A 16,655-nucleotide genomic window follows, 5' to 3' on the forward strand; every position below is an offset into this window, starting at 1 on the left:
AATGTCACTCTAAAATATTGAATCTACTATGCAAACCCTTACCGTGTTAGCTTCTCTATTAAACATTGCGTCCACTAGAGCATGCAATAGATTTTTTTTTTCTTTTTTTGATTTAAATGAGGAACAGCTTCCAAAGAAAAAGATTAGCAAAAGTACTAAAAAAAAAATAATAAATAAATAAAAAACACTGAGGAGGAATATGGAGTCGTAAGGCTATACCCCTAGCATCCTCTTCTAGAGCATGCAATAGATTAATACTTCGTATTTTGATTGTTCTAAATCTTGTTATGGCTAGATATTGATACTATTATTTTAATAGACATGTACACATGTATGGTTGTTAATATTATTTATGATCTAAGAGTTAAAACAGCTAAAGCAACAAAAATTTTAGTTCCCGAAATGAAAACTGGAGACTAGAGAGGGAAGGTACGTTGCATCTGCCTTGTAACCGTTGTAGGTATTACATGTGTTTGGTCACAAGACCTTTGGGCAAGTGTTTTGATGTTGGCCTATCATATCTTGCCTAGGTGGTTGGGTGATTTGCAATTAAGCTTGTTAGTTATGATTACTTTTGTGTGTTTTGTGATAAGACCATGCATATGCTAGTGCACTTATGGTATACACACACTTACGCATCAGTCGTGTTACATTTGGTGTCCCAGTTTCTCTTGGGTTTGTCCTGTAGTGAAACTGGAAGGATCAACTCCAATAATTATCAAGTTTCTCTGTTACATTTATTTGTCATAAATGTAACTGATACAGATCCAGCTTATAAATTACTGGATTTACATAACATAGCAGATCATTTTACTGCAGATTTCGACTTTGCTAGAATGTTAGGAGATTTAGTCTCATGAGTCATGACGCATAATGCCAAGCAATGTGGGTTGTTATTTGTCTCTATCCCCTTTGTGGAGCTCTTTTTGATCTCCTGGGAGAACCGTTTGGTCCAGGTTGTGGCTGTTATTGATGCAATGCATGTCGATAAGGGATCATTTGGAATGTTGAAGGGTTTCCACAGGAACACATGAGTAGATATTTTCAGTTACTTATGTAAGTTTCTTGTGGGCTCAAATTAATAGAGAAGGACAAAGTTTAGAGAGAAAGTGAACAAAAATTGTGGATGAAAACGACAACAGTTGTTATGAAAGTATGGACATTATGAATGGTGCTTGCACCTGTTGGAAACCCAGGCCAGTGGATGCCTGGAGGAGGTACTGATGTGATGGTTGATGTGTGTTCTTTCAGCCGAACTGTTCGGTTCTGTTTTTCGATTGTTTGGGTTTGGGGTTGAATATGATGCGTTTCCTGTGAAGTTCAATCATAATTGAGAAGTCGGTACGTCCATAATAGCTGAGGGTATCAAGATTAGTTTGTGATAAGTTTCTAGTGGAGTGTACAAAACATTGATTCAAGATTTGTTCTCATCTCTTTTGTATCTATTCACCAACTAGTGGGGCACAAAACTAGTGGAGTGAGAGTGACTAAACCTTTTTAAGGATTTTTTAGATGGTAAACTGCGGGCCTCATTAGTTAACTATGTCAGGGCAAGCACCCCTTTTGGGATATTTGCTCTTTCTGTCTAGCCCTTCTCCCTTATCATGACTCGATCTCAGCCCAACTTCGTAACACCTAACACCATAGGATAGCTACCGAGTTACCCTAACTATAAACTGTTGTATGTGGGTCACAAGAGGTGTCCATGTTTGATTGGTGGCGAAGTTATGATAATGGGACTAGTGTTTCCAGAGTATAAGGTAAACTCGAGAGTCTAAATATATGTGCACCTTAAAGTTTTAAAAATGCGGATTAGTTGAAGTGTTACCTTCTTGCTTGTGTACTAGATCTGTTTATTATATATTGGCTTGATTATATAGTCTAGAGAGTAGAGACAGATGTTTACGTTTTGAAGTGTAGCTTATAACAAAGCATCTTGCCAAGGCAGGTTAATTTTTTTTTTTTTTTTTAAAAAAACTCGGTCGGCCTATGATTAACTCCTCTTCAATTTTATTTTATTTTTGTTATACAAATTAGCAAATTGTAGGAATGCAGTGACCTAAGGATCCAAGCTCCATTGTGAAACAAGTTACGTGTTTGTTATACTCCTTGGCTACATACATTTGGGCGAATGGGCGACATGTGGTGTGTTCATCTGTGTGTGTCAAGTACTCAAGTGTCATGCGCAGTGCATGATACAGATTGCGTCTATGGGAATGCCTACATGCCCAACATATTGTGCATGTCTTGACATCACTAAGAAATGAATTGATTTCGGCACTTCAAATATTGATTTTGGCACTCTCATTATGAAAACACATTTCTTCTTCTTCTTCCGACATACCCATAATGGAGTTGTGAAGGATTTGTGCCTTACTAACCTTGCATGTCAAGTCAGTAAGTCACCATATATGTTCAATCAACCGTTAATCTTCCCATTGTCTACCATGGATTCATGGATATATCAAAGGTGGTTGGAGCTCGATGATGGGAAGATATTAACTTTATTACTGTCAAGTCTATTCAACCATTAATGTACGAATTAATGAGTGAATGTGAGATTGTAAGCTACTTTTGTGGTTGGATATTAAACTATCATTAATTATCATCAATCTTAAACTCTATGATTAGAAGGCAAAAATATTGCCTTATTGTGTGTCAAAAAAAAAATAGGAAAATTTGTCAAAAATAAGCCAACCTTTGCGTGATTAGCTCAAAATAAGTCAAACTTTCGATTAACTCAAAATGAGTTAACGTTTAAGAGGTATTTATTTTAAATAGGTCAAATGACCTACAACTTATTATACAAGTCATTTTCTTAAGTTTTTTTTAATTAAATTTATTTATTTTAATTTATTATTAAAAAAATTAAAAAAAAAATACTCAGGCCACCTCCAGTCCTCCACTACTAACCACCTCCTGCACCGACCACTGCGCACGCCGCCTTCCCCACCCCTTTCCACCGCCAGCCCTCCCATCCTCACCCACCGCATACCTCTTTCTCTTTCCCCTGCTTGAACGCCGGCCGACCTCCTTTCTTCCCTACATGACCCTTTCCTTTACCCCCTCCCTAAACGCCGCCCTTCATCGACCGAAATTAACCCAAACCCGCAAACCCGCAAACCCACAAAGAAACACACCTCAAAACCACCATACCGGCATACCCCTCGAATCCCTACCCTAACCATCAGAATATCACCGAATCTACCCCGAAACCCAACCCTAACCACCGAAACACACTTCTTCTTCCCCAAAAAAAGCCAATACCCACCCAAAAAAAACCTACTACCCAGAAATTCGTAAAGTAAAAATAGAGTGAGCAGTGGAGCATAGACGGCGGTGGAGCGGTGAGAAAGAATGTGATCTAATGATTGGCGGTGGGTGGGGGTAATCGGCGGCGACTTGTAGGTGAATAGAGGTCGGCGTGGGGTGGGGTGGGGTGGGGCTGTTCTGCGTTGGGGAGCTCAGGGATTTTTCTTGATTTTTTGTTTTTATTTTTGTAATTTAATTTAAAATTTAAAAGGAACCAATAATTTAATAACACATGGTATAATTTACTTAAATAGCCGGTTACCTTCCTAATCAATAGGTTATGAGTCATTTTGGGAATGTATCCCATAAAAGTTGGCTTATTTTAAGTTAATCAAAAGGTTGACTTATTTTGAGCTAACCGTGCAAAGGTTGGCTTATTTTTGACAAATTTTCCAAAAAAATATTACCTTATTGTACCTTACTCTTAAAAAACAATCGAGATATGACTTTACACTATCTGTAAGTTCATCCTTCCGTTAAAAAGTAGTTGTCATCTTAAAGTAAGAATTACACATCATTTCGCTGGCATTTAATTAAAGTTGGTTGATTTTATTATTTGATTGAAGTATGTTTTTTTGAAGGATAAGTTAGTTTTTGAATTCAATGGTGAAATTACAAGTTTTTGTTCATATTCTAAATTAGTTTATTGATAACTTGTTATTTGATATGATTTTAGGGTGATTTTGAGCCTTGTTTACTCGATATATTGGCATTTTGGTTCACTTCTATCCTATTTTCATTCAATTTTTGTGTATCTCTTGCTTCACGGGTTGTTAGTGTTTTTGTTGAGATTGTAGGTCTAAAAACGATCATTTAAGGCATATGGATGATAAACCAAGGATAGAAGCCGTGACAATGGAGCAAAATCAAGGAAAATGTGAAGAGAAGGGCCTAGAAGACCCTGCACGGACGTGCCATGTCCTGCACGGCCGTGCAGGACAGTCCCAGCCAAACCAAGCTACTGCCCGATTTGGCACGGACGTGCAAGGCTTCAGCACGTCCGTGCATCTCAACCAGCACGTCCGTGCCATAAACTGCACGGCCGTGCAGTTAGCCTGGCCAAATCTGAGCTACTGCCCAAATCTGCACGTCCGTGCTTAGGGTGGCACGTCCGTGCCACCTTGGCTGCACGTCCGTGCCACCCCTGGCACGTCCGTGCGCACCTGCAGAAAATCCCGACTCTTGTTTTCTCCGTCCTTTTTATTTGAGGGTCATATAAATACCCCCTTAGACTCTATTGTACGACATCTAAGTTTTTAGTGCTTCCTCTTAGTTTGTAATTGTAGAAACACAAATACTCTAAAATCATTAGTTAGATTTTAATTATTAGCTTGGAATTTTCAATCTCAATCATTGTAGAAGACAAGCTCCACCATTGATATTCAAGTTCATGCTTCTAGTAATATTTTTCTACTCTCTTCTCTTATTTCTTCTTGCTTTGTTGTTAATTATTTGCTTGATTCTTGTATGTTTAGATTGTTAATTAGCTTAATTCTTAGTTTAATTATGTTCATGAGTTGTTGAAATCCTTAATTGCTTTAATCTCCATGGATTGTGAGTAGTCTAATTTTCTAAGGTTTGGGTAAAACCCTCGATGTAGTCACTAATTACTTGTTGCATGTGCTAATTTGGTACTTGTTGGGTGTTAATTAGTTGAGCTTAAGTGGTTTAATTGCTTAGTTCTTGTATATGGCCATTGCTAGAACTATTATCCAAGCTTTCTCAACGAAGGATCGAGAGATGAACTTGAGTTAGCTCTCTTATGCTTGATTGACTTGAAATGCCATGAGAATAGGAATTTCTAGTCAAGGGAATGTTTTTGTCATCGTGATTATGCTTTAACACTTGTTTTATGCTTTGTAACCACGAGAGTAGGTTGTATTCATGATTCAAGTAATCCCTCTAGCTTGAGAGAGTAGTTGGGTGCTTTAGATGATTTCCCCTATTTTACCCCTTATTTTACCTTGTTTATACATGCTAATCGTGATTTGTGATGAAGTTGAGTGGTATAACCTGAGCCCTAGAATCCCCTAATTACTGTTAATTTCCCCTAGGTTTAGTTAACCGGAACTAGTACTTGTTACACCAAACCAAACCAACTTTGACTTCACTTAGCTTATTTATGCGGTAGTATTTCGGTGGTTGATTCAACGCCTCTCTTGGGTTCGACCCTTTCTTACCCTTGCTATTAGCTAGTGAGACCGAGATAGGACTTATTCTTTGGTAGGTTCAACGACGGCTTATCATGTATCAACCATTACTTTCCAAAGAGGAAGATATTTTTCATGGAAGAGGAAGATTTTTTTAAATCACCCAAGATAGAATCAATGATAATCTTAGAAAAGATATTATTTTAGCATGTCCATTCCTTGTACTATCTATTTTGATCTTTCTTCCTTCAATTTCCTTTCCACCTTTCCATTCATCCCCACTCGTTTTTTTTTTTTTTTTTTTTTTTTTTTTTTTTTTTTTTTTTTTTTTTTTGCATAAAGCCATCATTAAACTTAAAGAGGATTTTGCATAGTACAATAAATTAAAACAACATAAGCTACTAGAGGCATTTGAATTTTGAAACCCTTTGCAAAACACATACGGAGCACTATATACTAAGCTCAAAAATGACTAACCTTTAAGCTACTTCTACAAATGAGATCAAAACATTGCCTGATTTGGAGGGGTGATGAATGCTTGAACAAGAAAGCTACATACACCTATGGACCGAAAAAAAACTCAAAAAATAACTGAAAGAAGGTTATCACTGAATAACATATGTTACTCTTTCAGCCACATCTACTATTTTTACATATAATATCTTATTTCCAGGAGGAAGCTTCATTTTATTTCGAAAATAAACAAAAATAATCAAGCAATATTTTCATAAATGAATCAACAACTTTATAAAATCAAACTTTTTCATACTAAAATCAACAAGTGTGGAGCCGCATTTGATGAAAAGTTGTTGATTTATTTACGAATTTGCCACGTATTTAACAAAATTTGTTTCTATTTCTAGTGACCACATTTATTTTTCGAGTGATCCAATAATTGTAAATTGTTCATATTTCCCCCAAAATAATCGTAACTTTTCATGACAAAGGTGTGAAGATTTTATTATGTGGTAAGAAAAAGAGGAAACATTAGAAAACTCTCCATACGAGGGGAAGTCCTAATGCATCTGAAGAGAAGATAAGAGTTAAAGAAGATTGTTACAAAGTCTAATTAATGTTCATACTATCAATAACTAAATGATCGACATTAGCAACCCAGTCATTGCTCTATTTACCTCTCGAAAAATATGTCGAGTGTTGCAATTGTCAAACTTGCTAAGGAGGTAGCTTATATCTGTAATGATATGCTCGATCTGCCATGGAATTGACCAAGTACCCATAACTTAGTTGATGACTAACAGATTATCACCCTAAATGTATATGTTCTTGACCCCTTTCTCGAGAGCTAGAAAAATGCCTTGTTAAGTAACTTTTGCTATGAAACCTTGGGTATTGTCGAGATCAAAGGTGCGCGCTCCAATCATTGTCCCAGTATAGTCCGTTTCTAACAATGATTCCCGCCACTGCACCGTTGTGAGAACTAAACCGTTAAATTCGAGTTTGAATGAGTTGATGGGTGATTGGGTGGTGCTTCTCAGGCAACCATGAGGATAGATGAGGTAGGAAGATACAAACCATTACTCCACATATCTACCATACCATAAAAGGTGAAATACCCCAAAGGAGATGAAATACAAAAACACACATAAAAACCACCTGAAAAACACAAAACTCATATCTTCCTCCCTCAAAAAAAAAAAAAAAAAAAATCTTGATATCATTGAAATACAAATACTTGTTCTTCAAAAGACAAACTCACCCGCCATATTAACGTGGTCAGTTTCCACCCTCATATTCATTCTCTCTCTCTTAAATTTCCCTCTCCTTTCTTCTCTGACACGTCAATCTTCTCTCTCTAAAACCTCCCTACTTTCTCTCTCCCCTCTCAAACCTCGAAGAAATCGGAAAACCTCAACAATGGCGGAAAACTCCATTGGAGAAGGAGCTCTAGTTCCTTTCGTGAAATCCGATTCTCCGCCGCATGAAACCGGCGGTGATTCCATCGCCGGCGACAAGGATTTTCTCTGCCCTATTTGCATGCAGATTATCAAAGACGCTTTTCTCACTGCTTGCGGTCATAGTTACTGTTACATGTGTATCTTCACTCATCTTCTTAACAAGTCTGATTGCCCTTGTTGTGGTCGTTTTCTCACTCCTAAGCTTATTTTCCCCAATTTTGCCCTTGATAAGGTTCGTTGCTTTCATCTTCTCTCTGTTTTTGTTTCTTTGTTGATAATGATTGAGGTTTCTTGTGTTGAATTTGATTGTTTAAGTTTGAATTTTCGTTGTTTCTGAGTGCAATGTATATTGATTTTTGAGGCTGATTATAAGAATTTTGCTTTGTAATGGTGTTATGTGGAGCTATATTTAAATTATTTTGATATTTGACTGTGATTTTTGTAGGTTTTTTCGTGTTTAATTGCGATCATTTTGTAAGATTAGGTTAATTTTCAGAGAAATGTGGCTTGAATTTGGCTGTGTTTAGTTTATTCATAAGCAATTGATATTGCAGCTTTGTTCTTGGCTGTTGATGAAATTTTTATTCAGAATTTTTCGTGTCGAATTTGATTGACTTATGTAGAAAATTCCATAATTGAGTGAAGTAAGTGTTCTCGAGTGCGTATATTTGATGGAATTGAGATTTTGGGAGATAATTTTGTGGTTATGAGATAGTTCAGGTTATAGGAATAAAAATTTTGAGATTTTTTCTGTTTTAGTTCAGGTTATAGTTCAGGTGCAAGGGTGATCAAAAGTTTATAACTTGTGGTTCATGTGAACCAATGGTTGCGGGACTCACTTTTACAGAATCTCAGTTTGGAATACCAGTAATTCTTTATCTGGCTGTATGATGAGGATAACATTAGCATCGAGCTTTATCCTTGTCTTCCATGAATCTAATCTAAGTAGAAAACTTAAAAGCCTCAATAGCTGTGATATGGGAAGAATACCCAGAATTCTCTGCTTTATCGGGTGTGTCACGTGTGGAGACATTGTGGGTAGTGATTGGTGTATGGTGTTTAAATGGCATATGGTGCATTTTTGTTTCCTCTCTTGCTCTCTTTCTCCAGATCGATATTATTGCTAACAAGAACAGTATATTTTACTTCGAACAAGTATTATATCAGGGAATTTGGACTTTGGGAGGGAATAATGCTAGTAGACTCCTTCCCTTTCCTCCACTCCATGGTAGTTAATCAAGTAAGCTGTTTCTAATTTATGTTGAAATTCAATCTATAACCAAGCAATGTGTCTCATTCTGCAGATATTAAAGAGGATGACTGATTATCAATTTGCAAAAAATGCCTCTTCGAGTGAACAACTTCGCCGTGCACTGCAGCAGGTTAGTTGACTTCCGTAAACAGTAACTACAAATCGTTGTCATTTCATCCACTCTCTAGCCTGCAAAATTGACTTTATCATATTGTGCTAGGATGTTATCGTTTACCCTTGTCCAAAAATCTTTTGAATTCATTATGATTTAAGTCATTATATTCCCATAAATAATTTGCCACTGTAATACATTTAAGGTTTATGATCCTATGTTGCTTTGGAAGTGAATAAATTGAAGTTTTCACTGGAAACTAATGAAATTTATCAAACAATATTGTTTTCATATAATACCAATCATTGGGAATTTTTTTCTAACTGATTATTCCTGTAACATTTTCTTCCCACTGGTATCGGTCTGAATTCTTAAAACAAATCAAATTGGTGTGAGTGAAGTAAATTGTTAGAATATTTCTCCATGTACTTAATTGTATGCTTAAATTGTGGCTTTAATTCTTCTTAAATTGGAATTCACTCTTTGATATAACCTGTAGACAGGATTGTGACGTGTCTGTGAAGGACCTTGACTGCCTTTTGTCTCTACTTGCGGAAAAGAAGAGAAAGATGGAGCAAGAGGAGGCTGAGACAAACTTGCAAGTTCTTCTTGAGTTTTTGGTCTGCTTAAGAAAAAGAAAAGTGGAAGAGCTTAGTCAGGTGTGTTCAACTAAATTAAAATCATCCATGTGATGTTTGATGCATTATTTCTCCTGTAAGAGTTAGTGTTTTGTAGGTAATACATCCTAATATTATTGTTTAAAAAGTTGAAGTTGAGTAGGAAATAGTTGCATTGGCGTAGAATGTAGTGTAAGGCCCTTGATATATAGCCTATATTGCATAAGAAACATATAAAAGTCATCTTAGGGAGCTTTGCATCATTCTGTTAACAATGTGAAGCATTATTGGATATTTGGATGCTCTTGTTTTTCTTTACCCATTGATCCTCTGTCTAACCTCTACCAATGGTAATACGAATTTATTTCTTATACATGATAGAAATATCTTTGGTTGAATGCTTAGTAAATATAAGTATCTTTTATTTTTTATTTTTTAAAACAAGTGAATGAAAGTATCTTAACTTGCTACTTGTGGACTAAAAAAGTATATAAACATTTTAACACCCTTTTGTGACAAGGTTGATTAACACTTCTATCGCTTCTTCATAGGGTATCTATTAATTTATGGTGGTATAGCTGAAAAAGGTCAAAATATTGCTAGATATTTTTAGCCAGCTTTTTTTTCAACCAAGTATTAAACTCGTAGGTTTTCTCAAACTTTCTTGTGTTTTTACTTCAGTGTTTTTCCTCTCTTTTTATCTACCTGTGCCCCTTTTAAGCAAACTTTCTCAAATTTTATTTGTATTTTCCACGTTTTTGTTTTTACTATAAAGAGTTTACACTACCCCCGTTTTTTGCCTGCTATGTTTTTTCTCGTTTTTTGCCCACTTTCATTTTATCACTTTTCTTTAAATTTTTTTTTTCCCTCTTTGGGGATGGTTCCTTATGGTGATTCATGTTAGCCAACGTATTAGCGACACCAAATCATTTGGGGCTAAGGCTTTGTTGTTGTTGTTGTTGCTGCTGTTGTATTAGACCCGTAGCATTGTGTGTGTGTGTGTGTTAAAGCACACATGATGTACTTTATCTAATACTATGTTTTGACTTATCATTCTTCGGTCCTTCCTCCTCGTCACATGTGAGTTGCATCTTTAGTTTTTTAGTTGTAGTTGTACTTCTTTAATGTCCTATGTAGACAATGTAGTTGTACTTCTTTGCTGTCCTATGTAGTTGTACCTCTTTACTGTCCTATGTAGTTGTACCTCTTTACTGTCCTATGTAGTTGTACTTCTTTACTGTCCTAGTGGCAAATAGTATTTTAAATCTATCTTATTGTGTTCGTATAGATACAAAATGATCTCCAGTACATCAAAGAGGACATAGATGCTGTTCAAAAGCACAAAACAGAATTGTGGAATGTAAACAAGAGTCATACAGCTAGATTGAGACTGAGAGGAGATGATTTTGATACAAAAGGGTTTTGTGATAAAGTACAGAGGCCTGTGGCTGGTGGTTCTGGTACACAACAAGAGACATTTTCAGGAAATCTTCAATGTAAAGGAGGCAATTTAGGTGCTCCATGCTCTCAAGAACATGTAGAAAATAATATTCGTGCAGGCTCAGAATTGCAGCAGCAGGCTCCAACAGAAAATTTTAAAGCAAGAAAAAGGCAGGTCGAGACACAGGTTTGTATTTTTGAAAATTTTGATGATCGCTATAATTTATACGTAGTAGCTTGTATTTAAAGAAGTCCAGAAGTATTTCTATTACACTTCACATAAATTACATGTGTGCTGTTATGTTTTGTTAAATGAAGATTAACTGACCAGCCTACACCCCCATAATTCATTCAGCTGTCATGTGATGTCATGATGTTAGATCTTGCAACTTCTTGATGGTGGTTCAATAATTAACCATAGTACCTTCCCTTGAATTCAGCTGAAGTCTGCATGTATATGAAAGATGTATGTCAGTATTTTTAAGCTGCATGATGACTCTTAGCTATATAGCTAAATAGGTTAAAAAGTTGACCAAATTGAAGCTTCATTACAGTAGATTCAATTGAGAAATTTATTAATTTGTTATCAATTAATTTTCTGCAGTTCCCTGAACTGCAAGAGTGTTACCTTCAAAAAAGGAGAAACTGGGCCAAACAAAAGCAATCAGCAGAAGGAAAAGATATGAATCATACAAATAGTTTAGGCTATCATGCAGGACTTGAGGATTTTCAGTCTGTGCTTACTTCCTGTACTCGATACAGGTATATCTGTATATATTATATCTGTTATTTGCAGTTATTGCTTTATACTCCCATAGTTGGATTATTGAAATGTCCAATTTTTATTTTTTTTTTGGGTGGAATTGTACAGCCAGTTGAGACCTATTTCAGAGTTGAGGCTTGGCAATGTTTTCCACGCTGCCAATATCATTTCCAGGTAGGTCTTTTCTTTGGAATCTTAATTCTTGCGAGTGACTGTGCTCCATGTCATTTTTTTTAGTGTTTAGACTTTAGAGAGCCACAAGGGCAGGGTGAGAGTCGATCCCGGTATCTCCTAAAATCGGGAGGGAAGCTCTGATCACTTGAGCTATTCCTCACTCTCAAACTACTTGCTCCATGTCATTGATATACTGTTAACTTTGATATGTGATTTTTGATGATGAGAGGCTCACTTGTACCTGTTTATATGCTAAGTATTGGTTTTGTAGATTTTTTGCTTGATTGTGGTCATTAGCCTATAAGCTAGAAGCTTCTGTTTTAATAAATGCACTGCAGTGTGTCATTCTTTGCTGACTTTACAGCTTAGTGATTTATTCTAAAAACAATGTTTATGAATTTGGCTAGTGATGGACATGCTATGGACGCTCTAGAATGCTATGTGGAGATTGTATCTGCTTATGGAAACTTTTATTGAAGAAATGGGACTAGCTACTTTCTCAGTGTCTTTCTATCTATCCTTTTTTCACCAGAATTTAAAAATATGAAAGTAAAATTTTCCTTGCATCTTATATATCTGCAAGTCTATGTGTGGTAGTTAGAAATGTTCAGCTCATTCTGTATAATCCTTTGTCAGAATAAGTCACGGTCATCCTGATTGTAAATGGTTTGTTAGTGTATGATTTGCCCTGAAATTTGCTTCAATTTAGTGGTAGAGAGGACTAAATCTGAATGCTTTTTTTAGTAGAACTAGCTTTGACCTTTGCATCATGTTGCTCATTCTTTCTTTTTGTTTGTTGTCTTATTTCATCCATAATTGATTATCAAGTTACAACATGATTTACTCTGAATTGCCCCTTCACCACCTTTGATATGTGTTTTTCCTTTTGCAGCATAGAATTTGACAGAGATCATGAATTGTTTGCTACTGCTGGTGTCTCCAAGCGGATTAAAGTTTTTGAATTTTCCTCTGTAAGGCTTTTCATGCTCAAGAGAAGGATGTACAATACTTCAACATATTTCATCTTTACATTTTATTTCCCTAGCAACCCCCCACCCCTACCCCTACTTAAAAATGACGAAGAAAGAATAAGAACTTAAGAAGGTTTAAAAGTTTGGGGAGTAAACACATTATATGAATTGAAGAATTGTGTTCCATGCACACATATTACCTCTTGCTTTACCTTAAATTTGTCCGGACATGCTCATTTTCATAAGATCTTTTGCTCTAGTTTTTACTTGAGTACCTAACCTTGGGGACAAATTGATCTTCAGGTGATTGATGAACCAGCAGAAGTGCACTGTGCTGTTGTTGACATTGCTACACGATCTAAATTAAGCTGTTTGAGTTGGAATAAGTATACCAAGCATTGTATTGCCAGCAGTGATTATGAGGGGATTGTAAATGTTTGGGATGTTGCTACTAATCAGGTGGTATTAATAGTACTAATAAGCTGTTTAGTTGTTCTACATTCTTAGGCTACTGGTTTGGTTTTACTTTGATTTATGTCAATAATGCTAACTTCCTTTGCTAGAGTGTTGGAGAATACGAGGAGCATGAAAAACGGGCTTGGAGTGTGGACTTTTCACGTACTGAACCTTCACTGTTGGTATCTGGTGGGGATGACTGCAAGGTATATAAAGCTAACCTGTCTTTTGGACTATGCTTTTCAAGATACTGCATATGCATCTTACATACATAGGGCTTCCTTTTCACAAGAATTTGAATGAAAGATTTTAGGGATAAGTGGTGGGATTTATCCAACGTGAAGGTCAAATATATGTTCTTTGAGGTCAAGTGAATATCCATCCTTTTCATATCTTATAATGCATTTTTTTACGGTATATGATTTTGGACCTGTCTTTTCAGTCAGTGACATTTTTATGAATTATTTGTCATGGTGAATTTCTTGTTTAACTAATTAAGGGTTGTCATTGACAAACACCATCTCGTCTTATAAGTTACAAGTGGCGAGGCTACATATTATCGAGTGTTGTTGAATCTGGTGATGGTGTACCATTTTAAAGCTTGAAGTTCTCTTGTGGCAGATCTCTTCTCAAATTGGCCTCAGTGTAAAAGCTTAGGTTTTACTAGTAGGAAATAGCACAACAGAAATAAATGATAGAAAAGAAAATGGGAGATGAAGCATAGAGAATTATTTCTGGAAATGAACTTGATGATAATGCTACTAGTAGGAAATCGCGAACAGAAATTAATGATGGTAAAGAAATTGGGAGATGAAACTTAGACAACTGTTTCTTGAAATGAACTTGATCTAAGTCATTTAAATTATGGAAAATACAAGTTCATATCTGAGATGCACAATTATTGTTTATCACATGTCATTTTCGTAAATAAATCAATAACTTTATCCTTAACAGCAGGTCCCATAGCGATGATGATTGGATAAAGTTGTTGATTTAATTACCAAAATGTCATGTGATAAACAATTTTTGTTTATCCCAGTAATTGACCCGGGCTTCCTAATTAAATTTTCATACGTGGTGATCCATTGGGGATTGTCACTCCCCCCCCCCCCCCCAAACCCACACACACACCAAAGAAAAAGGATAAAGGAATCTGTGATGAAATTAGTTGCATGCATGTTTTTGAAAGGAAGCTAATATTGTAGTTAGTGAAAATTATGCTCATTATGGATCCATTGCATTTTGGGTGTTTTTCAACAGGTTAAAGTTTGGTGCACCAAACAGGAAAAGAGTGCTCTTAATATTGACTTGAATGCAAATATATGCTCTGTGAAGTGTAATCCTGGATCTAGCATGCATGTGGCGGTAAGTGTTCCTCTTCATATTCAACTCTGTAAGTTTTTGATGTCTTGTGAGATATAGCTACGTGACTGTTTATTCTAATTTATTTCAAAGGTTTTCTGGACTTCACCCCACTGTCATAGTGTCATATACGTATCACAGTGGAATCTTTGGCCTTTTCTATCCTGAAGTGTTCCCTCTGTTTAGAATTTATATTTACATACTTAGGAGGCTAGGATATCCAAAAAAGATTGTGACTTTCATAATTTAGTGTTAGTTTATGGTAAAATATTCATAATTGAGCCCATAGTGGTGACCTGGGGAAAAGGATATGAATGGCCCAAGCATGGAATTTTTTTTTTTTTATTTATTTATTTGTTTTCATATCCTTAATTATGAGGGCTTGGGACAATGTGAATTAATGTTGGACGAAGAAACGAGTATTATTCTATTTTTCTTTTTCAGTGTCTTTTATTACTTCTAGTAGTACTTTTAATGTTGGATGTTATCTTGCGCAGGTGGGCTCTGCAGATCATAATGTTCACTATTATGACTTAAGAAATACAAGCCAGCCTGTTCATGTCTTTTCTGGTCATAGAAAAGCTGTTTCTTATGTTCATTTCTTATCTGCCAACGAACTTGCTTCTGCATCAACTGACAGCACTTTGCGCTTATGGGATGTCAAGGAAAATAAGTTGGTAATATTTTAAGTATCTATTCTGTAGAAATTAGTTACTCCTGGGAATTATAAACTTTGATATGCAGCTTCAAGAAGGATAAAAGTGAAATAATTAATAAATTCTCAAGTTTAATATCTTTATGACTTGAGGGGCTTATGCACGCCTAAGTTTCAGTAGTGGTGGTATTTCGTTTATTCAAAATCTTGTTGAAAGTGGGGCTCAAGATTTACATTAATCAGAAATATCATGTTCATTCTTTCGAAAAGATAGCTTAATCAATTACATTCGTTTGCTCATTTATTTTCCACTGCATTGCAGCTTCAGGTGTATAGAGGTCATGCGAATGAAAAGAATTTTGTGGGCCTCACAGCAAATAGCGAATACCTTGCTTGTGGCAGTGAATCAAACGAAGTCTTTGTTTATCACAAGGTAATGCAAATATCCCAAAATTATAGGACATTGCAAACAATTGTAACTTTCTCTCAATTTATTACAGATAATGTTTGAATCAATGAACAGAGTCCTTATAGAAAATAAGGCATGGAAACTACTTGTATTGCAAGTGCAATATCTTTGGTAATTATATGGTCAATTCAATTTCGCTCTCACTTGCAGGCTATTTCTAAGCCTGTTGCTCGGTACAAGTTCAATTCATCAGAACTATATGATGCTGATGAGGATCGAGGATCACACTTTATCAGTGCAGTTTGCTGGAAGAGTGACAGCCCAATGATTATGGCTGCTAACAGTCAAGGAAATGTCAAACTACTTGCTCTTGCTACCTGAAATAAGTTACAGAAGTAGATATGACATGGAAAGTACTTATAACTTCCTTCAAGCAGATTCCTTTTTTGTATATAGTCAGTTTTAGGAGTTCATTATTGAAGGAACCATGTAATTATCTGATTTGCTCGTTTCTTGTGGAAGAGAGCAGATATGATCATAGAAAACGTTTAAAATCGATCTATATGGTCTTTCAAGAGTTCTAGTCTGAAGGTTGGCAGGTAATGATGAGATATTTTTGAAGCTATATCCCATATAACTTACTTTGTTGGCTTTCTGCAGTGATGTAGTACTCAATACTCCGTACATTTGACAGTCGTTTCCATGACTGCTAAGTACACATTTTGTATTGCTGCCACTACTTGCTCATAATCAATGAAGTAACTGCTTCTTATGTACTTCATATTAAGGATTGAATGATCGATCTTTTTGAGGTGGTTGAAATTTTGTATGCTACCAATTGGCTGTATTTGGGTAAATGTCAACAAATATATGTGCTGATACTGCCTCTATCGCCTCTATGTTACTTGTTAGAGAGTTAATTTATAGAGCTGGTATTGCATGACAACCTTTAATCAGACTAACAAAAGTAAAAAATGTCATAGTTACATGACTTGATAGTCTCTTTTAGCTAAATTGTCCAAAGTTTATCATTACCTGTGTTCAAAATTCCATCTAAGCAAATGCA

At 35.8% G+C, this 16,655-nt stretch overlaps 1 protein-coding gene across 4 annotated transcripts; it reads left to right on the forward strand.

The window, feature by feature from the left end:
• The first annotated feature begins 4,538 nt into the window (after positions 1-4,538).
• On the forward strand, positions 4,539-16,370 carry LOC145612384 (E3 ubiquitin-protein ligase COP1-like). 4 transcript variants are annotated; one of them, XM_081667760.1, is made up of 13 exons: positions 4,539-4,711; positions 8,683-8,760; positions 9,246-9,401; positions 10,648-10,986; positions 11,404-11,561; positions 11,671-11,736; positions 12,629-12,707; positions 13,011-13,166; positions 13,271-13,369; positions 14,424-14,528; positions 15,023-15,202; positions 15,503-15,613; positions 15,800-16,370. In XM_081667760.1, exons 1-13 carry the CDS (start codon positions 4,703-4,705, stop codon positions 15,968-15,970), a joined length of 1,707 nt encoding a protein of 568 aa, XP_081523886.1. In that variant the 5' UTR covers positions 4,539-4,702; the 3' UTR covers positions 15,971-16,370. The 4 variants fall into 4 exon arrangements, with proteins under 4 accessions (XP_081523886.1, XP_081523888.1, XP_081523889.1 ...); XM_081667762.1 differs by having other exon boundaries at positions 4,555-4,711; positions 9,242-9,401; XM_081667763.1 differs by lacking the exon at positions 4,539-4,711 and adding an exon at positions 7,320-7,610.
• The last annotated feature ends 285 nt before the right edge of the window (positions 16,371-16,655 follow it).

The sequence above is a fragment of the Chenopodium album genome, chromosome 24, assembly GCF_948465745.1.
Source record: "Chenopodium album chromosome 24, dcCheAlbu1.1, whole genome shotgun sequence".
Taxonomy (NCBI): Eukaryota; Viridiplantae; Streptophyta; class Magnoliopsida; order Caryophyllales; family Amaranthaceae; genus Chenopodium; species Chenopodium album.

Bases quoted from the DNA above. Each gene is read 5' to 3' on its own strand.
- LOC145612384 (XM_081667763.1), top strand. From the start codon at position 7,338: ATGGCGGAAAACTCCATTGGAGAAGGAGCTCTAGTTCCTTTCGTGAAA. The intron at 13,167-13,270 runs GTGGTATTAATA...TTCCTTTGCTAG, and splicing joins GGGATGTTGCTACTAATCAG to AGTGTTGGAGAATACGAGGA. The intron at 14,529-15,022 runs GTAAGTGTTCCT...TATCTTGCGCAG, and splicing joins GATCTAGCATGCATGTGGCG to GTGGGCTCTGCAGATCATAA.